Below are 26,020 nucleotides of genomic sequence, written 5' to 3' on the forward strand. Positions count from 1 at the left end.
TTTTCTGTGTGATTAGTTTTTCATTAGTCTATGTATATCTTAATGTTCTACAAAAGAATTTAAAGACATACTTACTTGATTCCGCTTAGAATTGGTGTTAGGGGAGCATTTTCCACATTGTGTTTTCCTTACAAAACGTGTCTCTAAGTCTTTTTCTCCTACCTTAAAGTCCAGTGCATGTTATTTTTTTCTTTCAAAATTCTGAATCATCTTCGTGAAAAGCAATGCAACTCATCAATAGCATAATTTTGGTTTGGGCAGCAAGAAATTGGAAGCAATGAAAATTATAGTCTACTAGAGAAGGTTGGGACTAAACATTCTAGGGAAACTTCAGTTGAATTCAATCAGCAGCATTCTATTTTAACTAAATATATACAGACAATTCTCAATCACAAGATCCTTGCAAAGTGCTTCTCTAAGTCAGATGGCCTCGGTTTTTCTCCTTTCGATTCCTTTCAAAAGAATCCTCTTTAAATTATTTTGACACACGAGGATTATTCATGGAAGGAAAACCCTATTTGTGGAAAATTCGCCTCCTAAACTTTAACAATAAAAACATCCATTGTGGGAACCGTCTTATCCAGAACAGGACGCCAGGTTTGATGAAGAAACCCCACTTACAAAAACATAGCACGCGTAAAACAATATGTGATGCTGGAGAATAACGGTTCATATACTTCTGCGATATCAAAATTAATAGAAGAAAAACTTGAGATAGTGTTCAAAAGGTTGTTTTTTATTGGTTAAAACATTGAGCTTTCATTGTGAAGATCAAAGTTCAAATTCTATGTGAAGATCAAAGTTCAAATTCTAAAGAGACATTTAATATGGAATTCAAAGTTGTGACTCTTAGTCTTCCATAATTGACTTTTAGGTGGTTTCTAATAAATAGAATCTAATTGTCTTAATATCATGTAATGATTTCAAATTGATGTTTATATGAACAAAATATTTATAAACGATCTGAAATATAATAAAAAAACTTGAAATAGACATGATTTATTACATCTGTGAAAGCAAGAATCCATGATTGTATCAGCAAATACAAACTCCCATGCCACAATACGTACAAACTTCAACAATGAAAAATCTTAAGTGAAACAAACATTGAATAATCTTAAGAGAAACAGTGTTGGGGCACCATCTAGGCAAAACAGAACCTTAGATTTGACAAAGAAACCCCATTTGCAGAAAATTCACCTCCTAAACTGTAACAATGAAAAAACTTAAGAGAATCCTTTGTGGAACTCGGCCTAGCCAGAACAGGACGGGGAGGACGCCAGATTTGATCAAGAAACCCCACTTGCAAAACACAGCACGCCTAAAGCAAAGGACCACTAAAGAGTTGACGCACTCCGAAAGACGCAGAGCATCCTAACAGCCCCACCAATGCCAGAAAGTTGAATTTCCTACATACACGGCAAATTTTAGATTTGACTTATGCATAAATTCTATAGAAAGATTTAGAAAACCTAAGGATGAAATAAACAAAAAAAAAGTACCCATATGTGAGTCTCCTCTTTGGATCACCAGTTGCGTAGCCTGTGAAATACAAAAACCTTGCCATGCAATATATGACGCCCAAAACAGTCGCCACTATTGGGTGCTGTGATACCATAATCGCCATGTTAATTCAAGCAGCACGGTCAATTAGAACCTAAAAAAGCTATCATCTAAATAGAAGAGTGGGAAAAGATTCTAGTTATATTTGATACCTGCAAACCTCCAAATGTGAGAAGCACAAAGAACATGGGCATGACCTCCAAGGAGTTCTGGTGCCCTCTCTGTTAATACAATATTGTTAGACACCTTTGTCAATATATTGTTGGTGAAGTTAAAAAATTCTGAATGGATTTTGTAGGAATCAAATTTTGACTGCAAGATTTTGATATCATAAGTGATGAGACCAGCGTCATGTCTTGGACAAATTTGATGGAATAGATATCCCTCAGTCTTTGACTCTTAGTTAAAGAAATTTCAACCTAAGACTCATGCTCTAATATCAGATAACTAAAATAATTCTATAAGTTTGATATAAAACCCTCCAACTGAAATCGAAAAAACATAGACACAATGACTAAAGAGTATCTAACCTGGATGCAGTTGAATAATTTGCCATCCTTGTTCTTATTTTCATCTGCATACATAGTTGGATATGGAACATTGTATCTGCAACAAAATAACACACAACCAATTTGAATATTCTCTTCAAAGAATCTTACAATCATGGTACTGATACTTGTAAAAGTTCACAGAAGTACCATGGTAGTAAATACTAACCTTTTTCTAGCCATTCCAACCTGCATGGCCATCCAGACATTGAGCATGCTATATGCTACGGCCACCAAAGCTATCAATCCAAATGCAGGAGGAAACATTATCGCGATAGTTAAGCCTCCTAAGGTTAGCAGTTGCTCTAGTTATTAAAGCCAATGCCTGATATTCCCTTAGCCCTGTGTATCATTTTTGCTAGTATTGCAGTTTATATAATAATAATAGTATCTAGTGAAGCAATTATCCAAAGCACAGATGGTTGACTATTATCAGGTTCATCTGTGCTTTGGAATTTTTGTTTATTGTTGGTTGGTGGGTGGGGTAGGTAGTAGGTTAGTGGGTGGGGTAGTACGTTGTTGGGTGTTGTCACAAAGTTTAATAACTATTTAGTTTATTATTGTAGCATTAAAAATGTATTTTTCATTTTTAGTTTTATATTTGATTTTGAATAATAATAATGGTAGTTGTCTTATATTTACTTACAAAATTATTTGAGAAATTTAAACATAATTACACTAAAACTAGGGTTTTCATTTGGCTATAGGTCAACTTGCATCTATTAATAGTCTATCATAGCTTATCTCTCAATAATACCACCAGACATACATCAATTGCCTTGTAGTCTTACTCATTACAACTCACAAAAATAACTATAGAGACTTATACTTCATGGACCAAAACACATCCATCGTACACCATTGAACAACAACAGAAAAAATATATTTTATTACATAAAACATTTCCTTTCTATACATGTAGGGACTTGAAATTCCTCTAAATATGTGATTCCTACTTAAGATTCTTATTTTGACAAAAAATTATTATTTGTTTTATTACTATAGTATTAAAAAATGCATTTTTATGTATTTCTCATTTAGTTTTACATTTAATTTGGGGCAATGTTGATGGTAGTTATGTCACATTTGACTCATGGAGCCACTCAAGAACCTTGCAAATATTTAAATAAACAACAACTAGGGTTTTAATAATTTGATTATATCTCAATCTACATCAATCAATATCCCATGATAGCTTGTCTCTCAATAATATCACCCAACCTACATCAATTACCTACCAGCCTTACTCACTACAACTCACACGCATAGCTCTGCGAAGACCTAATACTCATGCACAAAAACATATCCATTATACACCATTGAGAAACAAGACAAACACCATATTTTATAAAATTTAATTATTTCCTTTTTGTACATTTAAGGAGATGAACTTCTCCTTTTCATCCCACACACTCTTGGCTCCTTAGTTGTGGTTCATAAAGAGGATTATCAACCTTAAACATTTCTTCATGAGTAGGATTTTCATTAGATTGAATGAAAGGGACATCCTCATATAGGGGATTGTTAATAATAGTGAGCCCTTGTAACCTAAGAGAATTCTATTGTTACAAAGTATCCTTACAAGGGGTGTGCATTTTAGGAGAAGGATCGATGACATTGCTATGAAGGGAATTATTGAAATAAGTGTTGACAGTCTCTTCTTGCACAAAAATATTATCATGAATAGGATCAATGTTAGAAGAGGGATTACCACTAGTCATTAATGTTTTATCCCTAGAAAAAAGAGTATTTAAAGAAGGTGAAGTGTTAGTAGGAAAGATAGGCATCATATCATCCTCTATTATGACAAGATCTATATGGGATAGGCAATCACTAGGAGAATGATCACCATCACTATTCAAAGCTTCATGCTTGGGAGGGAGATCTTTGAAAGAAATATTAGCACTCTCTTCTTGAACTAGGGTATCCTCATGAGTAGAGCCAAGTTGGGTGGGAGGAAGATGCTTCATCTTTAGAGGAAAATTGGTTGAAATAAATAGAAGGTGAGGTGTCAATCATATTACCCTCTTTTATCATAGTATCATCTTCTTTGACCAAGGCACTCTCATAGGGGAGGGATAAATTAAGGGAATAATCAACACCATCTTCTAATGGTTCATCCCATATAGGGAGATCATTGAGAGAAGTGCTAAAAATATCTCCTTACACTATGGTGTCCTCATGGGTAGAGACAATTTTGGTAGAGGGAATAACACTATTTATTAATACTTCATCTTTGGAAGGGAGAGCATTAATACATGTGTTATTTAAATCATCCTCTTTCCTCAAAATATCCTCAGTAGGATCTTCAAGAGAGGGTGAAGAGTCATAAGGCGGTCTAAAAAACTATCATGACACAAAGACAAGCCAACCAAAGGCTGACGTGCATGGAATGGGGTTTGGGGCACATTTGGCATGAAAATGTCCTTTTTTTTTACAAAATGTAATGAAAGAAATAATGCAAGCAAAGAAAGTAAACTAAATGTTTAAGCAATAAAGAAGTAATGTGATTAACTAAGTGCAAACATAAAAGTGCATGAGCTATATGTTTAAGAAATGAGCACACAATGCATATAACAATATTTTTGAGATTTTTTATGTTTTTGATAGAAAAGAAACATCTAATAACAAGATCTAATCAGAAAATGAAGATCTAAGAAGGTTGGATTCACGCTAGGTTTACCAAAATGTGATGGTGAAAAATGGGATTGGGTAAACTAGGACTTAATCCCACTTTCCTCCACACATTGGAATATGAGAGCTCCTAAGGAAGTGATTCACTTTGACTAACTCTTGTAAAAGAGAGTCAAGGAATACTCTTAGGGTTTCTATTCCTTTGCTGCTATGAAAGAGGAAATGAGCTAAATATGCAATGATGATAAAGTAAGCTAAAAGGGTCAAGGAAATGACTATATAAAATGCAATAAAAGAAAGATGGAGAACTAAAACTGAGACACAAAGTACAAAGCCGGAAAGGGAATTCTGATATGCATCTTTCATAGAAATATAAGCTTGATTTAGCTAGACTAGGGCACTGGGCGCTTTGGTCCTAGTAGCTGAATTGACCTGAAAATATGGAATTTGGAAAGTGACAACCTAAGAAGCAAATTTTCTTTAGACATCTCAAAAATGTGGGGGACCAGAATATTGGGCACCCTGGTACTAGACCAAAGCATTGGGCACTCTGGTCCTATGGATCTTAGACTTGGTTCTGGATCTAGGACTGTGACTGTGAATTCTATCCTTCTGAAAGATCGCAGCTTTGTTGGATTCCTGTACCTACACTTGGAACTTGAAAAATGGTGTTTTGGGTGGCTATATAGGGTTTTGCCTTAGTCAAACCCCTTGTTTTGGTGATTTCCACTCCATAAATAAACAATAATGTATTGAAAATGTGTGTGATAGAATCTCATGTGTTTACAAGATCCTAAATGAACTAAATGCAAAAATTAGAGTTCTACCCTATGCTTTGAGTATAACCCTAAATGAAATTAAGATGCTTCAAATCACAAATGCAATAATGGATCTAAAGCGATAATGTAGATCTAGAAATAAGTGTTGTGATACTCATATAAAGACATGAAAATAACATGAAACCATACCAAACCCTAAGAGAGAGGTACAAGCCAATCAATAGTCGATGATCTCCTATTATTCTCCATTATCTTCAAAGCTTTAATTGATGATGAAAATGGTTGATGTAGACTTAATTAATTCTTCATTTCCTAATTGAAGACTTCACATAACCTACAATTTCACTTTATAAGAGACTCCTTCAATTGCTAGTAGATGGATCCTTCAAATGAGGAAAGGAAAGGTTATATATATGAAACCCTAACATTGTTTTATATCAAAGGCTGACCTAGAATTGATGTATTTTCACATGAATTTGGATTTAAACATTATAATACCACTAAAACATGATCCCAAAATTCAAGGAGAAAAAGTTGGGACCGGTGTGATTCACATCGGTCCTATCAACTTTTTTCCAAATTTCTAGGGATGCAAGGTCTCATGATTATAAGGTGATCCCCAAGTTGGTGTGACAATGGTGTTTAGATATGTGAAATCAAGCCTTGAAGGTTGAAATAGGACCTAATTAGGGCTTTGATGAATTAACTGATTAAAAGGATGAAATAAAAAGGGTCACACTTAAGATTAAGGGCTCAATTTTATGATGTGTGAAGTGATAAAAAGAGTAATTTAAATTTAATTATATTGATTAATTAAATTCCTTAAGGGAATTTAAAATGCAAAATGCAACACACTAAGGCAGGTGCTAACCTAATTGTGAAACTATACCACCCAATTAAGGGTGTACAATTTATGATGCTACATAGACTCTAGTTCTGTATGTTGCAATTTCCCTATCTTTTTTTCTTTTCCTTTTGTCTACAAGTTAAGAATTATTGTGGTGCACTTCTTCTTAGAAGGAGCACAAACATCCTACATCACCAAATTTATTCTTTTACTCCAACTCTAATTTGAATATTCAATCCATCCCAACATATTTATCTTCCCCTAGGTTGTAGTGTTAACATTGCTGCATAACTGTTCATTGTCCTCATGTAATTCTATCAATTATTTTGATAGTCTTATGCTACATCATACTTATAATTTTGTTGATCCAATGATTTGTATCCTTCCTTGCTAGATATAGTACATTGTCACAAATATTTGTGTGACACAAACTACATGCTCCACTTTGTGTACCATAGATTTTTCCTATGACAAAGATAAATCCCTTTACTGATGAGCTCTATTGTAGAACTTTTATTTGAAAATTTTGTTCTCCAACAGTTGAAATTAGACACAACTGACACATGCAGCTACAACTGATTGTAGTTTTAATATAAACTTAAATGGCAATCTTCATCTGCATGTAACCACTATCAAACCCTAATCACTTCCAAGGCATCAACTTTTGTAACTTCAAGCAACCAACTCTTTTCATTTGAGACTGTAATATGAAAATTAGTGCCGAGATATTGAATAGTAATTGTTTTCTTCGTATACTATCCTTACACTTATTCTTCTAAAATATTCAAGGGTGAAGGATATTATCATGTTTAGCCCCCCCTAATGATCTGCATCTCCTTAAGATCTAGGGGATATTGTTTGTGCATAGAGTGCACAATGTATACTCATAATTTAACTCTTCTTATTTTACTCATCATCTAGGTTCTATTTCCTTCTCCAAACTTGCTTGATCTCTTTCTTCTTCTCAGTTGCAACTCTTGGAGCAACATTTATCTTCATCTTTTGTTTTGAAAACCTTTGTTCTATAATATTTTACAATGTGACCAAAATTAATGTTGCAATTGTAGCATACCATGTTCTAATTAAACATAGGAGTGAAGAAATTTCTACCAAATTGATTTGGTCTCCTTATATACTTATTACTTCTATAATACTATGCTTTGTGACCAAAGTTATTACATCTATGGAATACGGTCTTGTGATCAACAAGAGGAACAAAATAATTTCTTGGCAGTCCAAAAACACTTCTCATTTTGTTCCATGCATGATCATGCCTTGTATAAGTTTTACATTCTCTTTCTAGGTGACCAATGTTGTTACATTTGTGACAGACTACATTCATATTTCTAGAAAATGTAGCTTGACCCCTCTTAGACCCTTTTTTACATTCACTTGCTTTATGCATATAACCTTTGCATGAATAATAATAACAAAAGAAGGAAAGATTGTACCTCATTGAATGATTTTGTTGAATAGGTGGAGATATTGTGGTCCTATTGACTTTGTTTCTTCTTTCTCTATTGAAGACCTTGGACTATCCACTATCGGTAGTTTTATTATTTGATTTCTTCTCATCTTCATTCTTAGCGGAAATAACATGATAACTTAGATTTATCTTCTTTCTAGGAGTTTCTCTGACCTTAAAGCACTTCCCTTTTCCATTCATACTTGTTGACATAAAAACTATCATGTTTTGACACCTCTCCTACCGTGGAGCTTTGCCCTATCTCATATCATAAACCAGTAGGATCCTTGGAATGCTTTTTCTTGTTTAGCATGTCATTTAGTGCATTTGTGTTTCTTTCATACTTCATACTCAGCTTGATATCTTCCTTTCATCTCTCAAGCTCTTTCTTAAGATTTTCCACTTCATCTTCTAGCTTCTAGCACTCTGTCCCTTTTGCATAAATCTCTAACTTAAGCACCCCACTATTCCTTTTGGCTTCTTGTAATTGAGTTGTCAAGGTAGTGATGTTCTTATCTGATGTTCAAGTTTCTTGCTTAGTATGTTTTTTTTAATTTTATGGCCTCTTTCTTGTATTTAGCATTCTCTTTCTTTAGTCTAGTGATTTATTCAAGAGAACATGTTATCTCTCCTTCAAGGTCAACCTCAAAATCACCTTCATCTTCCTCATCATTGTCAAAAATTTCTAATTTTTGGGTTGAGCATCAATATCACACCTTGATGTTTTCTCCTCATTTGGGACCTCTTGTGCCATGAATAGATGTTTCTTTTTCATCTTTATTGTAGCTACTATTTGATCTACTTTCATCATATCTATATCTAACCCGATCCTTTCTTTATCTTTCTCACAAAATTTTCTTTAGCAGTACCAGACACTTCTTCTTAGATGTTTCTCAACTTGTCCCATATATCCTTTGCAAAATTATAGTTCATGACTTTCAAAGCCTCGGTATTCCGACAACTCACTAAGAATAGCATTCTTGGCTTTATTATTATAATCATATTTCCTTTTAGCATTAGCATTAGTAGGAGTAGGAGGAGTGGTATAATAATTTTTGACAACTATCCAGACATCACAACCTAAGGAGGAAAAATAGGTTTCCATTCTTATGCTCTAGAAGGCATAGTTAATACCATCAAACATTGGTACTTTAAAAGAGGATTCTTGCATATCCATTTGTGTTTACTGACCATAATCTACCCAAATGGGAGAAACTTTATCTAATAGGGAACCTAGGGCTCTCGTAGTAATTGAAGGAACATAAATATACCACTGATTGGGGGGGGTGAATTAGTGGTAATTAACATTTTCTTTCTAAGAAACCAGATATAAATAACAAAAATGCAGAGAGATCAAGACACAATTACATAGAAGTCATACACATAAGATCATATATAGGAGGAAAATCAATGGTGGGGAAAAAGCTTGGTGATAAATGCTGAAAGAGTTTACTGCTCTAATCCATCCTCACAATATAAACAATTTGGTTACAACTTTTATGGGCACTGACCCAAAGGAGAACCAAACCGTAAGATTTATTGGAACCAACCCAAAGGAGGATGAACCCTTGAGATTTATGGCTACTAACCCAAAAGAGAACCAACACCTATTCTGAGCACTAACTTAGATGAATTACAATGGATTTTAGTTACAATTGAAGTACCAAGTGTTGCAAATGAGATTTTGTAACTGTGTATTGTCTTTTGTACCTTTTCCTCCACTCTTTTCTCTCTATTCTACTCTTCTCTTCTGTGTGTGTGTTCTCTCCTCCCTTTTTATTACACACACACGTACTATTTTGCACCCTTTCTCAGATATGCATCCAAAGCTCTATGTAATCTCTTTCTCTATTATTCACTTCTTCACTCTACTTTGCACTCTTCTCCAACAATAACCTACTATTAGCTATTTTTGATAGTTTCATTTTCTACCACATGAATCTCCCGCAATACCCAAATTAATTACTTTTTTGGGATACACAAATTTTTGATCTCTTTTACACCAACCTTGCTAACTGTTGGTTTTCTTATTTTACTCAGAAAATCTTGTGTCATACATCTTAATTTACTTTTCTTGAGCTACAAAAAGATTTGATCTTTTATCTACCTTGTAGACTATTTACCATCACATTGAATGCACCCTTTCCATCTTTGAGGTATTATTCTCTTTGTTAAGATTACTATTTGTAGTAACTTACCTATACACTTTCTTTGATTACCCACCAATTGAAGATATCGAACCTTCTCAAGCTACACAATTGATCTTCCATCTGCCTTGCAGCCATCAACATTAAATGAATTCACCTTCTTTAGTTTCCTTCTTTAAATTTAAATGCTAAGTAATTATATTTGATCGAGTTCCCAATGGTCATTTTTCCAGCTTTTCTCTATCAGTATTAATTCTCTTTTCATTAGCTGGTCAAGCAGGAAGGACACATGACAGTTGGTCACATTATCACAACCCATCTTAGATGATGTCACCTCTTTATGTTATGGAGCAAAATGATTGACATGTGGCAAGATATTGCTACTTTGCAAGCTAATCCTTTCACTATCATCTCCAAGCCATGAGGTTGCACTTTTCTTCATTCCTTATGGCTCCATGGGCCCTAACACAATATATGGCAGCTGATAGCATCATTGCAAACTGACATTTTACTACATCATCAAATATTGTGAACCTGTGATTTCTTCATTTCTTCTATCTCCATGGGTCCTCGACTCAACACATGGCAGAGTCTCACCACATCATAGGATAAACTTCCAATGTTATCTCCAAGCTACGAAGACACAGAGTGACATCTTCTATGATCATTCAGAGTTAAATTGCAAGATCACAACCTTGCCTAACAACATGTGTTAACTGTTGTGAACCTATGCCCAAGCACTTAATGTCATCTTTAATAGTCCATCTTGGCATCATAGCTTATCCTAGTGGTCAACCTTGACAATTATGAACCTACGCCTAATCATCCATCGCAACTTCACAACCTCTACTGGTGGTTTATCTTGACCATTGCGATCTTTCACTTGATGGTCCATGTCAACTCTCTGTCTACATTGGGTCATCCACATCATGAGATACATCACCTTGTCTACTTAGACACCTCGATGCATGCACCAGGTTGGGTAGAAAAAGCATGTGAGCTATTTGTCACTTAACCTATACTTGTCGGTCAATATAAAGACTCGATCCCACCATAACACAACCAATATGGGATAAATGATTAAGACCAAATTATGCACCCACAAGTTTGCCCATTTGAATGCATGATCTCTATGTTTAGCTAACCTGATTGCCTTCATCCTCTTTTTTGTGATTCTTCTCTATTCGAATATAAAGTTCAATAAATGGCCTTATTTGCTTAATACTATTGGCAATTTGGAGGAAATGATTGTGTTGTATTTATGTTTTGTCATTAATGGCAACATCGGTTAGTTTGGTTGTTTATCAGTTTTTGGTTGGTTCCGGTAGAGTGGTTGGATTATGATAATGATCTAGTATGATTTGGTGTTTGGAATTGATTTGGATATATCATTCATGCTATTTAGATGTGTATCATGATCAGTTGGTTCAGGATTTGATGACTCAGATACTATCCTTTGTTCTAGTAAGCCTTTTGGTCACCGGTAAGGGTTTTGCTAGCAGAGTTTTGTTGAAGATATTTTGATGCACGTGATAAGTGGTGTTGGTGCAACTTCTAGATGTCTTTCGAGATGCTTTTGGTTATCTTGTTCGCGTTCCTATTGATTGGTGGTGTTGGATTTGGTTTATGGCGACCTATTTTGGGCCCGATGTTATCTAGGTTATGGATCGGTTTATGTAACATGTTGGAGGATGTTCCTAATGCATTACCGGCGAGATTTATTGATTGTTTTATATTTTTTTTAACCTAAGCCAACTTGGTTGATCATTGGATTACGGGTTTATGTTATGAATTTATTGTATTATCTTTTAGGTGGCCAACCTAATTGTTTAGGTCCCAGGTTGGTATAAATATGATGTAAGATCTCTTTATAGATCATGGGATTATGGTTATGGGATGGTAATGTGATTACGTGTGTGTGAATAATGCTATAATCATATGTAGGAGTTTTGGTTGATCATAGGTGATCGAATTGGGTTGGTGAGAGAGGTTTAAGACCTCTGGTACTGAGCTTAACCGAAACTGTACTCAGGCATAGGAGATGTTATCTTTGCAGTTCACTCTTCTTTCTGGATTGTAGTCTGGATTTATTTTGTAGTTAGTGAGGCTCCTTTTGTGATGAGTAGTGTGATCTAGGCTATTGTACTTCCTGCATGTGTAGGCCCTTCATTTTGTAATCATATACTTACTATAGAAGTATTATTTGACTGTGGGTGGGATTCCCACCATGGTTTTTCCCTTTACCAAGTTTTCCACGTACAAATATTGGTGTCATGTGTTCTAGATGGATGGTAATTGTTCTATGATTTATGTTTATGTTTAATTGCTATATCAGTTATTTTGGTATTTGGTTTATGCATTCCGGTATTGGGTTTATTTGTTTTGGTAATAAGGATTTGATTGCTTAAAGTTGTGTAATTTGTTGACAACTAATTCACTCCCCCTCTCAGTTGTCCTCTGGTTATCTGAGTTGTCTAACAATTGGTATCAGAGCTTGGTCCTCTCTGCAAAAGCTTAACCACTTGAGGAAGATCCTATGACATCTAGCAGTTCCAGTTCATCAAATACATCTGCAACTATTTTCTAGAGAGAAATCCCTAGGCTTGATGGAACAAATTACAAGGTATGGAAGATTCAGATGGAGACTCATCTGAGATGTCTTGGAAAGGAAATTTGGGAGAGCACTGAGAAAGGTGTTAGATATTTTAATTTGGCATATAGCAATCCTCCTTGGGTAGGATTGGATAAGGAGCTTGAGAATGATTGTAGAGCTAGAGAAGCCCTTTTGTGTGCACTTTCTGATCAACAACTAATGTGACTAACTGATAAATCGACTGCAAAGGATATATGGGATAAATTGGAGACTCTGAATGAAGGTGACCCTACTGTTAAAATTGCTAAACTTGATGGTTATTGGGTGAGGTATGAGAACCTAAAGATGGAAGAACATGGAAGGATTACTGCTTTTATGGAGAGAGTTAATGAAATTTTTATGGGAATTCAATGTTGTGGTGGATCTCTGAGCGAATATGAAATAGTTTCTAAAGTATTGAGAGATTTTCCACTGACTTATAAGATCAAGGCTACTGCAATTAATGAGATGAGAACTATGACAAACACCTTTGTTAATAGGGATAGCTTGGTTGGGAAGTTATATGCTTTTGAACTTGAGGAATTTGGCCCTTCTGGAGCTGTAAAATCTGAACCTGCTTTTCATGCATATACATCATCTACTAACAAGAGTGATTGAAAATATTTATATGCAAAGGAATTAGAGGATATGAAGAAATAAGATAAAGATTTTGAGCAACCTGAAGCCTTATTTTCTAGAAGAGTACCTAAAGGTTCGACATGAAGTAAGTATAAAAGAAAACCACCTTTTAAATGCTTTGCATGTAATAAGATAGGTCATTTTGCATCTAGATGTCCTAGAAAAGGAATTCAAGATTTGAAGAAAGAGCTAGAAGATTTTTTAGGCCTAACCATGATTATAGAAACAAGCATAAGTACAGGAGGAACAAAGACAAATATTTCTACTTTGTTGATGAGGAAGGTGTGACTAATTCTGATGATGAACTGACACAAGATTTAGCTAATGGATCCAGAAATGGAAAGGAATGGGTATTTTTGGCTATCAAGGAAGATGATCTGGTACTTGAAGAGAAGGCCCTTGCTGATAAAATTGAATAAAAGAATGAATGGTTGATTGATAGTGGATGTTCACATCATATGACTGGAGATAAAAGGAAGTTCTTATCTTTGCAAGAATTTGATGGTGGTCTGGTTAGATTTGGAGATGACAAATCATGCATGATCAAGGGAAGAGGAACAATATCATTGGATGGTAAGCATAACATTGAGAATGCTTATTATGTTGGAGTTTTAAGGCATAATATTTTGAGTATAAGACAATTAGTGGATAAGGGACTTCAGTTACAGTTCAAGGATGAAAAATGCAAGATTATCAACAGATCTAGATTGGAGATTGCAACCGGTACACAGACTAAAGGTAACATTTTTCATTTGAATTCTGGTGAGAAGACATGTTTGATTGCATAAATTTATGAGAGTTGGCTATGGCATACGAGGTTGCGTCATGTGAATTTTGATTGCATTGTGAAGATCAGTTCTACTAAGGCAGTTAGAGATATACCTAAGATTGTAAAGGCCTATAATCCGATATGTGAGGAATGTCCAACGAGAAGTCAAACCAGAACTTATGAGAGAGAACTGGCAATGGAAATGATCATAATTGAACCGATAGAACCTACACTGGAATAAAATGTTGAACCAGTTACTCTAGAAGTTTCAAAAAATTCAACAGTAACTGAAGATCAGGATAGGAACATAAAATTAGAATACTCCTAAGTATGTAAGGTTGAATCATTAAGAAGATCAGATCATTGGAGACAAAAGAAAGGAGTGATAAAATGAAGAAGGTTGGCAGCTGGTGAGGTATGTTTAATTTCTCAAGTTGAACCGACATAAGTAATTAAAGATGGTAAAGATGAATGTTGGATGAAAGCTATGGAAGAAGAATTAGATCAAATAGAAAGGAATAAGACATGGACTTTAGTTCCCCAACCTAAAAGTAAGAATGTTATTGGAACTAAATGGGTTTTTAGGAATAAATTGAATTAAGAAGCATAATTTGTGAGAAATAAAGTTAGATTGGTTTGTAAAGGAAGGATATTCTTAGAAGGAAGGCATTGATTATGGTGAAACCTTTGCACCAGTAGCTAGGATTGAAGATGTGAGATTATTTCTTACTTATGCTACACATAAGAACTACAAGGTTTATCGGATGGATGTTAAGTGTGCATTTCTAAATGGAGATCTTGAAGAGGAAGTTTATATTGAGCAACCGGATGGATTTTCACTTTCAGATGACAAAAACATGGTTTGCAGGTTAAAGAAAGCTTTATATGGATTGAAACAAGCCCCTAGAGCTTGGTATGCAAGACTAGATAAATATCTTTTGAAGCTTGATTTCACTAAAGGCAATGCTGACAATAATTTATATTATAAGATCACTGATGATGACATATTGATTATTGAAGTCTTTGTTGATGATATCATTTTTGGAGGTGAAGATAAGTTGTGTAGGGAATTCTCTAACAATATGAAGAATGAATTTGAGTGGTCTATGATTGGGGAGATGAGATTTTTCTTAGGTTTGTAGATTACTCAAACTGATAAAGGTATTTTCATCTGTCAAATGAAGTTTGCTAGAGAGATGTTGAAGAAATTTGGGTTGGAAAAATTCTAAAGTGGTTGGTACTCCGATGGTTACAAGTGAGAAATTGACAAAGAAAGATGCATCTGCACCAGTGAATCCTACATGATACAAGTCTATGATTGGAGGTTTTTTATATCTGACTCAAACTAGACTGGATATAATGAATGCAGTTTATATTGTATCAAGATATTAGAGTGATCCTAGAGAAAATCATGAGAGTGCGGTGAAAAGGATTTTTAGGTATTTGTAGGGAACAATTGAATATGGTCTGTGGTATCCTAAAAATGATGACTTTACATTATATGCATATACAAATGGAGATTGGGTTGGAGATGTTGATGATGAGAAGAGAACATCTGATGGAGCTTTCTTTCTTGGAAAGAAACTTGTTTCATGGATCAACAAAAAGCAGTCATGTACCTCTTTATCTACTATTGAAGCTGAGTATGTTGTTGCTGCTACTATCTGTACACAAGTTCTATGGATGAAGCAAATGTTGAAGGATATAAAGGTGGATTATAATGAACCGGTAGTTATTCACTATGATAACTCTGCTGCTATTGATATATCAAAGAATCCGGTATTTTATTCTTAGACAAAGCACATATCTATCAAGTATAACTTTTTAAAGGAGAAGGTGGAAGCAAATGAAGTCATACTAGTTTATGTGAACACTAAAGAGCAAGTTGCAGACATCTTCACTAAAACTTTGCCTAAAGAATCATTTGAGTACTTTAGAGATAGTTTGGGTGTTTCTTCCTCTCTAGTAGAGACCCGAGTGATGCTGATTGGAATCAGTTCGGTATGCATTATCAGAACTATTAATCACTCTAGATTAATGTGGTGGTGCTACTACTCAGGGCGAGTAATCAACTTTAAGAATCAGAGGATTTATGACTTTTCTTTGATATTTATGTTAGATCTTTGGCATTGATGTCAAAGAGGGAGAGTTATTCTTGTGCAAAACATAAGGGAGAGATATATTCATTAGAGGATTTTGGTTCAGAACTTCATTGCTATATCATTTTGTGGGAGATTGTTGGTTGTCTTCCATAGGGGAGACTTGTTTGGTATTTCTTGGCACTTGGATGTTTTTCACATCTAGTATTGCCATCAATGCCAAAGGGGGACATTGTTGGTAATTTGGAGGAATTGATTATGTGTTGCATTGATGTTTTGTCACTGATGGAAACACCGACTGTTTTGGTTGTTTATCAGTTTCCAATTGGTTCTGATAGAGTGGTTGGATTATGATATTGATCTAGTATGCTCCAGTATGCTTTGGTGTGTGGAATTGATTTGGATTTGTTATTCATCCTATTCAGATGCGTATCATGATCAATTGGTTTGAGATTTGATGACTCAGATGCTATCATTTGCTCTACTAAGCCTTTTGGTCACCGATAAGGGTTTTACCGGTAGAGCTTTTTTGAAGATCTTTTGATGCACGTGATAAGTGGTGTTGGTGTGGATTCTAGATGGATTTTGGGATGCTTTTGATTATCTTGTTTGTGTCCCTGTTAATCGATGGTGTTGGATTTGGTTTATGGTGACCTATTTTGGGTCCGTTGTTATCTAGGTTATGGACTGGTTTATGTAACATGTTGGAGGATGTTCTTGATGCGTCACCAGTGGGGTTTATTGATTGGTTTATATTTTTTTTGGTCTAAGACAACTTGGTTGATCATTGGATTGTGGGTTTATGTTATGAATTTATTGTATTATCTTTTAGGTGGCTGACCTAATTGTTTAGATCCCAGGTTGGTATAAATATGATGTGGGATCTCTTTGTAGATCATGGGATTATGGTTATGGGATGGTAATACGATTACTATTAGCATTCAGTTGTCATTGATGTCAACCGATATTGTAGGTTGGCAAACAATAGAGGTATGTCATCTAGTATAAAGAAGAGTGAACCGGTATGGTGAAAGACAAATAAGGTACTAAGAATATTAACATGAAGGCTTGTCAACTAGTATGGTGGAAGATAAGTAGTTATTGAGACTATCAATGACTTCACTGGTATGAGGTGAGATGCATGTGTGTGTTAGCACGTTGAGTTATAACCAGTAGAACATAAACCACTCTGGAGGTTGGCTGCCTATTTATGATGAAGAGGCAGAATGTTAAAATGATCAAAAACCACCAAAGGTGAGGATGTGCTATCGATGTAGTGTGCATCACCAATTAGTAGGAGGAGTAGTAATCACTAGTAAGGGCTTCTACCAGTATGAGTTTGGTGATTGTTCAAGTGTAAACCGACCTTGTGTCGGTGAACTGGGTGTATGACCGATGTGATGCCATGTGGAGATGAGGCGACAAGTATGCAAAGGTCGGTGAAGTTTCCATCGACATGGTTGTTGAAATAGCTAAGTTGACATTAATGAAACGACCAAAAATCACGAGATGATAACTGACTAATGTGACTCGAGGAAGAAAGAATGACAAAGAAAGATCAGGGAGTAGTTGGCCCCTAGATCAAAGAAAAGAAATCAGATTGCAAGATGACCTCGAGAAGGAAATAGTTGGACTGTAAATGAGTTGACAGATTTCAAGGTAGAAAATCATGGATGAGATTGCTATCTTTAGCAAATATGCATTGGATAATGGAAAACCTGTATAGATGCATTCCTCAAGTACAGGTGATCAATCATAGGCATATTGGATTGGATCTCATATAAATTTTGTTGGGTGAAGGAAACCCTAACCGCCCTAAGTTTGAATTGATTCTTGGCGGGAAAGCTCAAGTTTAAATATGATGACTTGAGACTGTGATTGTTGCTGCTGTAGAGTGAAGGTAAGTGTGAAATCAATGTTTGAGAGCCGAAGTGATAAACACTTGAAGTGTTTACGAGTGAAGATCAAACCAATCAGGAGAAGTAGAACAAACTGGTGTAAGGAACAAACTAGTGGAGTGAGAATAGAACACAAAGGTGACAAGCCAGCAAAAGCGATACCTGATAAAGAGTGATCAAGTGTGAGATGAGGAGTGAAGACATTGTGAGAGGGGATTTAGAAAAGTTATCAACAAAGTCAAGTTACAGAGTGGGTGGAGAGAATACAGACTGGTAAGGTTGAAACCGACAGAGGAGAATGTTGTAAGGTTGTAAAACTTCATTTGCAATAGTGATTTCATTTGTATATCTGAGTTTTATATTATTTTCACTAAGTTGGAGCTTAGTGCAGGGGTTGTAGCTCCTTTAGGTTGTAGCCTATAAATTGTGTAGGGGTTGCTGCTCCTTTGAGTTGGTGTTCATAAATCAGGGGTTGGTGCTCCTTGGGTTGGTGCCCTAAATATTATAATTAGAGATTTATTGTGAGGCTGGATTGGAGAAGAAGATCTCCAATAACTTTCCCACATTGGGTTTTCCTCGTATACATCTGGTGTTGTGTGATGCATTCATGTGCATGTGTTATGTCAATGTTTAGCAAGTCCATTCACACACCTTATTTACACTGTTTGAGCTACTGGTTAGCACTCAGTCTATGTTATATGCTGCCAGTATCTTCTTGTTGAGGAAAAAGTGTTTAAATCACTGATTCACCCCACTCTCAGTGATCCATTGTGTCCAATAATTACCTATGTGCAAATAATGCTGTAATCATATGCAAGAATTTTGGTTGATCATAGGTGATCGAATTGGGTTGGTAAGAGAGGTTTAAGACCTCCGGTACTGAGCTTAACCAGAATTGTACTCAGGCATAGGAGATGCTATCTTTGTAGCTCACTCTTGTTTCCGGATTGTAGTCTGGATTTATTTTGTAGTCATTGAGGCTCCTTTTGTGATGAGAAGTGCGCTCTAGTCTATTGGCCTTCTTGCATGTGTAAGCCCCTCATTTTGTAAACATACTTACTGCAGAAGTATTATCTAACTATGGGTAGGCTTCCCACCATCGTTTTTTCCTTTACTAGGTTTTCCACGTACAAATCTTGGTGTCATATGTTCTGGATGGATGATAACTATTTCATGATTTATGTTTATGTTTAATTGCTATATTATTTATTCTAGTATTTGGTTTATGCTTTCCGGTATTGGGTTTATGTGTTTCGGTAATAAGGTTTTAAATGCTTAAAGTTGTGTAATCTATTGACAACTGATTCACCCCCTCTCTTAGTTGTCCTCTGGTTATCTAAGATGTCTAAATAAATACAACCTTCAAGCTTTATCCAATTTTCTCAAACCCTTCTCTCAGCTCAATGCCTTTTCTTCGCTATGACAGTCAGATCTACACTAAGTTGATATCAATGATAATCCAATGCCAACATAACTTCCATCAGTCAATCAAAGTTTAACGTGCCCACATTTTATGTAGTGTGCCCATTATCCGATGAAATTATCCATGTTGTCCCTCCTAGACATATGGAAGTCCCTCAATTAGAGCTTTATAATGGCAAAAGTGATTCTTTGACTCATGTGAAAACATTTCAAACTTTGTGTAGTGATTTTGATCATGATCAAAGACTTTTGGATAAATTTTTTACTCAAACCTTTATGGATGAAGCATTGCAATGGTATTGTTCTTTGCCTCCTTATTCTATTATATCATTTCAACAATTGGCTAGTTCTTTCATTCAACAATTTCACAATAATAATGGTCCTAAGATTACTTTGACTGATTTGATTCATTGTAAGAAAGATGCTAATGAAAAAGTGACTGATTTTATTGGTAGATATAAACATTTGTATTCTCAAATTGCTTATCCTATGCCTAATCAAGATTTCAAAGAATTTTTATTTCTAATTTATAAAAAGACATTAGGGATGAGCTTATCTTTTCTGAGTTTACTTCCTTTATCTAGTTGTGCACAGTGCTTCATAACTATCAGCTTCAAGTGAGTCAATTTGAATAATCCTCTTCACTGGCTCTAAATGATAAGAATGAAAGTGCTCAACAATATTTTGCAAAGTTTAAACCGAACAAGGGATCCATCAAGTTCAATGACAACATCAATACCCAAGTGGTAGTCATGACCTATCCAAATACTTTAGAAAATAATTTACTCATTTTCCTAAGTATTTTCATAGCATAATGACATGATTGTTAAACAAAAATGTGTTGAAGCTTCCTCCCATAAAACTAGTTGATACCTCCAAACCTTTTCCACCTTATCATGATCCCAAAGCTTTTTGCCAATATCATTGCCAACCCGGTCATGACACTAAAACATGTTATTCCTTAAGGAGTAGGATTCAAGACTTTATTGAAAACATTACCATATCTATAGCTTGTATGAATGGAAAAGGAAACAAATCTGTAGCCCTCCTAATCAAAATCTCCAAATCTTTAATAATCCTTTGCCTTCCCATTCTACTAATATTTTTGATTAAGCAAAAATAGGTTTTGAAGGGACCCAAAACCCCTTACATCAGAATCCAAAGATAGAGCATTAAAGAAAATAGATCGAGACTAATAACATATAAACAAAATAGGATGCTATAAAAAAGGATAGTAGAGACACAATAGCCAAAGAAAAGAAGAACAAAAATCCAGCGAGGTGCTGGCAAGCATAACAACAAAAAGATACCAAGGCCAGTTACATAAAAATATTGAGGCCATCAGTACCCTCTTTCTCTAGCATCATCATGGTCTTTGCAACTTCCTTGAGGTCGAGAAGATCCTGAGGGAAAGGTACCTTCATAGCTTTGGTGCTTTGTTTGGTCCTCCTCATAGTGCAAGGGAAATCCTTAGAGCTAGAAACTCCAACACCCGTCTCCAGATCCACAAATTTCCTATCATTATGCATCTTCTCCAATCTATCCAACATCACTGACATGTTGGTAGTAGACACTCTCAACATATCCACACTATTCTCCATTATCTTGTTGAATGCAACCTCAATTTTTTGCATTTTCAGGTTGATCTCCCCAAACTTTTCATCATATCTTTTCTTAAAAAGCTCAATAGCCTCTCCATTTTTCTTAAGGTACTCCAACATTATTCCTTTTTCATCTTCTTTCCACATGGCACACTCATTGTTCTTAGAAGCACAATCCTTCCCCTTATCCTTAATTTTCACCTAACCCTCTTTCTCCACAACCCCTTCAACCCCTTCCAACTTAGCTAAGGTAGATATCTGCTTAATATGTAGAATCTTAATTTCATGGAACACCTAATGTTGGAAGTGATACAGATCAACCGAGGTGCTTCTATTAGTGCCCAAATATTGAGCATCAGTTTAGGCTTGTCTTGTAAATCCTGGGAGTCCAAGTCCATCGGTTTCGAGTACTGGTTATTAGAGATTTGAGGAGACAACTCACCCCCCACATCAAAATTAGATAAAATTATCTTCTTAATCTTCCCCTTGGGCTTCACCTTGAGGAGGATGGGCCTAGTTCCAGGGGTTATAACTAGAAGTATCCTCCCCCAATGAAACATCATTATTCTTCTTGAGGATTCTAACCCTCTTCTTAGGGGGCGTAGAAATGAGAACCTTAACTTCAGACTCAGAGTCATAAGAGCTATCACTAGGGGTGTAATCCTCATCTTTATCTTCCATACTGGCCTTCACCTTATTAACCATAGCTTCAAAATGCTCATAAATTAAAATGATTAATCCCTGATGAGCCAAAGATATCGACTTAGGGTTCTTAATGTGGTCAGCCAAAAAATCATTTGGGGATGAAACCAGATAATAAGGAAAGGAAACCTTATTCCCATATCTAAAATGATTGAGAAACACAAAATGGTAGCTATAGACTTTAGTAAACCTCCCATCAACCGTAACAAATTCCATTATCACTTTCAACATTTTACGCCAGAAAATTTTTACCTGGTTGGGAGCGAAGTAAGTTCTGTCCTTCTTGACAAGCCTCTCCTTTTCATCATCATCCTTAGGAAGCATTTTCACTACATTGTCAGAAAATTTTCTGTCCCTAAAGATTTTGGCCCCCTCCATCGACATCCCTGTGACCTCCGTAACCAGATTATCATCCAACTTCACCATCTTCCCAAATAGAGTGACTTTCTTTTTGTTCCATCCCTTAAAAAAGATTTTGGAAACATGGTCCTTTTTGCTATGTAATTTCTCCATATACCCTGTAAGCCCACCTTTCTGCAATCTCCTCCACACTTTCTATTCCTTCTTCCAACCTTCACAACTTGTCAGCTCATTCCTGTTAATATTGCCCCCCATAATTTCTGCAGTCCAATCAACCCCTCCTTCACCTGAGAAAAAAAAATCTCTACAATACCAACAGAGAAACACAGAGCTAAGGCATAGAATGTAAATAGTCACCCACAAAGCGTGCGGGGTGGTCCACCTCATATAATATAGAAACTTACCACCAGCTCGACAATAATTTATTTTACAACTTGATCTAAGGGCCATCATGAGATAATAAGGGAATAAACTTTCCATTAATGTGATCAAAAAATAATTTCTCCTTAGCCTCCAAAGACATATTGCTTTCACCTTGCCACTTTAAAGGGGTCGATAACTTAACTCCTATGCTGGCAAAAGTGTCCGCCACCATATTTGCTTCCCTATAGGTGTGGGTTATGAAACACCTATCCAAACCTTTAATAATTTAAGGGCCCTTATAATAATGTTCTTAATTTTCCAAGAGGGCTTAGCCAAACCTTTTAGACAATTGATAACATTTAAGGAGTCCCCCTCTATCCAAACTTTTTTCAATTACAAATTGTCAATAATTGTAAGGCTTTCCATAGCTGCCATAGCTTCAGCTATGTGATTGGTTTGAGAACCCAGAGGAAGGACCACTGCAATCAAATAATGCTCATTTGAATCTTTGACTACTCCCCCCCCTCATAGCGGGCCTGATGTTCCCCTTAGCTGCCCCATCGGAATTAAATTTCACCCATCCCTCCGGAGGGTAATGTCAGACATCATCTTCTCTAGATTTCTTTGCTTTGAACTTGTTAATATCATCCTCTAACCCCCACTTCGTAGAGATCCTCTTATCCTCCTCAAAAATAGAAGTGGAAGGAAGGTAGCAGATGCCACTGCCAATTAACTTCATATTCTCTCTGATGGACCTACACACCTTGTCAAAAACAATCTCAACTATGCAAGATGACTCCCTAAAAATTATGTTATTCCTTTCCTTCCAAACATGCCAGGAGACATACGAAAACAACAGAGACAAAAGGATTTTGATAAAAGAGTTGGAAGAAGGAGACCTCCATTGAGAAAAGAAATCTTCTACCTTATTTGAAAAGACCCAAGAAATCTTCCACTTATGCAAAATGATACCCCATATCTCCACCATGAAGGGGAAGTGAAGCACAAGGTGAGAGACATATTCTTCAACATTGAGACATAAGTGACATCTATTCAGAATCAAGAATCCTCTTTTACTTAAATTGTCAGCAGTAAGGATTTTATTTTGGAGCAAAATACAGAAGAAAATATTAACTTTAGGGGTGAGGTTTTTGATCCAAGCCTTAGCCCAAAAAGGAGGATGGGGAAGGGGAGGAACCATCTTTCAAACAACAGAGGCCATAGAGAAGGAACCATCCCGGGTCAACCTCCAAATGAAAATATCTTCAACTAGAGAATTAAAAAACAAGGACAACAAGGCTTGCTGGATTGGAGAAAAGACAACATTAATTTCCTCCAATTTAACCCAAGAAGAGTTCTGCCAATAGTTAGAGACAAAGAAGCCAAATATAGCCTTGTAAATATTGATAAAGGGCAAAAGATGTGGGCACGAGAAGAGGGGTTCATCAAAAAGCCATACATCTTCCCAAAATTTGATGCTAGAACCCTTGTCTAGAACTCAACCAACTCCAACTTCAGCCACCTTTTTAACCTTGAGAATGCTATTCTAGATGAAGGAACCACAAGGAATATCATAGGAATGAAAGAAGGACACCATATTAGGGACACCGTTAAGGTATTTTCTGAACCACACTGAATTCCATTCCTTCCTTTCGCCATAAGTCCTCTAGATCTGTTTAGCTAACAAGGCATGGTTAAAGTCTTTTATAGACCTTAAGCCAAGACCCCAAAAGGCCTTAGGTAAGAAATCCTTATCCCAAAAACCAAAGGCATCCTTCTTCTATCTTCAACTCCAGACCACATAAATATTTTCTATATCTTCTCAATAGTTTCAACAAATTTGGAGGTGATCATAAATAAGCTCAACTCATAAACTGGTAGATTTTGAAGCGAACATTTTAGCAACTGCAATTTCCTAGCTTGACTAACCAAATCACCTTTCTATCCTTCTAGTTTCTTATTGAACCTATCCACAATGGAGCTCCAAAATATTTTAGGAGGGGAGGATCCCAATGGCAGGCCTAAGTAAATTGAAGGAAAAGAATCCACATCACATCTAATGATGTCAACGACTTTTCTCTACCTCCGAGGAGGAGTATTGATTGAGAAGATAGACGTCTTTTTCCAATTGATAATCTGGCAAGAAGCTTGGGTATAGATTTGCAAAGTACCTTTGAATGATCTAGCTTCATGGATAGTAGCAGACCCAAGGAGGATGGTATCATCCAAAAATTTCTAGTGTGAATAAATGAGATTGGAAGATGAAGGCCTCACTCCTTGTATATCCCTAGTAATGATCAGTCTTTTAAGATATCTGCTTAAGATTTCAGCCAAGATAGTAAAAAAGATGGGGGAGATGGGATCCCATTGTCTTAATCCTCTCGAAGGCTTGAAGAATCTAGAGGGGGAACCATTAATGATAATAGAGAAGGTAGGAGTAGAGATAAGTTGCCAAATAATATAGGAAACTCTATCATCAAAACCATAAGCTTGGAGGATTCTTCTCAGAAAACACCAATTAACTCTGTCATAGGCTTTAGCAAGATCAATCTTAATAAGAAACCCATCTTTCTTAGAGACATTTAGAGAATGAATATTCTCATGAATCATGATAATGGAATCCAGGATTTGCCTGCCCAGAACAAAGCCATTCTGCTACGGGGATATAAGGGAGGGAAGGACAACCAACAACCTAGAAGTGACAACGTTGGATATAATATTGTATAGAGAGTTACAAAGGCTAATAGGTCTAAATTTGTCCAAATAATCCGCCCTAGGAAGTTTAGGAATAAGAACCAGAAGAATTGAGTTGACCTTCTTGAGGAGAGATTTAGACCAAAAGATTTCCTTAACAACATTAACAATATACTTCTCAACTATGTGCCAAAAGGAAACTAGGGGCTTTGTCTCCCTGAAAGGAAAAGACAACCTTTTTGATCTCTGCCATAGTAGGAATAACTGATATACATTTATTTTGATCGGGCCCAATAACTTTCAAAATATTTTCCAGCAGAGAATCCTGACTTTTCAGACAGAGATTAGACTCAGTAGTAAAAAGATCAACAAAAAAGAGAACAACCTCAATAACTATCTCCTCTTTTTTAATGATATTGCCATCTCTCACCAACTGGGATATTCTATTTGCAGCTTTATGTTTCATAGTAGACATATGAAAGTATTTAGTGTTTTTATCCCCCGCAGAAAGCTATAGAGCTCTCAACCTTTATCTCCAAAATTCTTCCTCACTGGTAATGATACTATAATATCTAGCAAGGATTTCATTTTATTTAGCTCTTGAAATAGACTTGAATCCCTCTTTTTGAATACTATCTTGAACCTATTTTAACTCCATTTGTAAATCAGATTTAGTAGCAAAAATGTCTCCAAAGACCTCTTTAATCCAAGTTTAGACATTGTCCTTGACAAATCTTAAATTTTTAATAACTTTAAACATCGCAGTGCCCTCCACACTGATATTCCACCATCTAAAAATATTTTCCTCCAAGGAAGGGTGTGATAACCATATTTTCTCAAATCTGAAAGGAAAGTTGC

General features: G+C 35.8%; 1 protein-coding gene across 1 annotated transcript; it reads right to left on the reverse strand.

Annotated features, from left to right (window-relative positions):
* Positions 1-1,321: 1,321 nt before the first annotated feature.
* On the reverse strand, positions 1,322-21,190 carry LOC131044986 (uncharacterized). The gene is made up of 6 exons (XM_057978487.2): positions 20,791-21,190; positions 2,281-2,398; positions 2,094-2,169; positions 1,716-1,784; positions 1,503-1,606; positions 1,322-1,409 (listed from the first exon to the last, which is right to left on the reverse strand). Exons 1-6 carry the CDS (start codon positions 21,188-21,190, stop codon positions 1,322-1,324), a joined length of 855 nt encoding a protein of 284 aa, XP_057834470.2.
* Positions 21,191-26,020: the final 4,830 nt, after the last annotated feature.

The sequence above is a fragment of the Cryptomeria japonica genome, chromosome 1, assembly GCF_030272615.1.
Source record: "Cryptomeria japonica chromosome 1, Sugi_1.0, whole genome shotgun sequence".
In the NCBI taxonomy this organism is placed as follows: domain Eukaryota; kingdom Viridiplantae; phylum Streptophyta; class Pinopsida; order Cupressales; family Cupressaceae; genus Cryptomeria; species Cryptomeria japonica.

Excerpts from the sequence above, each read along its gene's own strand:
- LOC131044986 (XM_057978487.2), bottom strand. The coding sequence starts at position 21,190 with ATGTGGAAAGAAGATGAAAAAGGAATAATGTTGGAGTACCTTAAGAAA. Across the intron at positions 1,785-2,093 it reads AATTATTCAACTGCATCCAG|AGAGGGCACCAGAACTCCTT; the intron begins GTTAGATACTCT and ends TTGTATTAACAG. Across the intron at positions 1,607-1,715 it reads TCACATTTGGAGGTTTGCAG|CACCCAATAGTGGCGACTGT; the intron begins GTATCAAATATA and ends ATGGTATCACAG.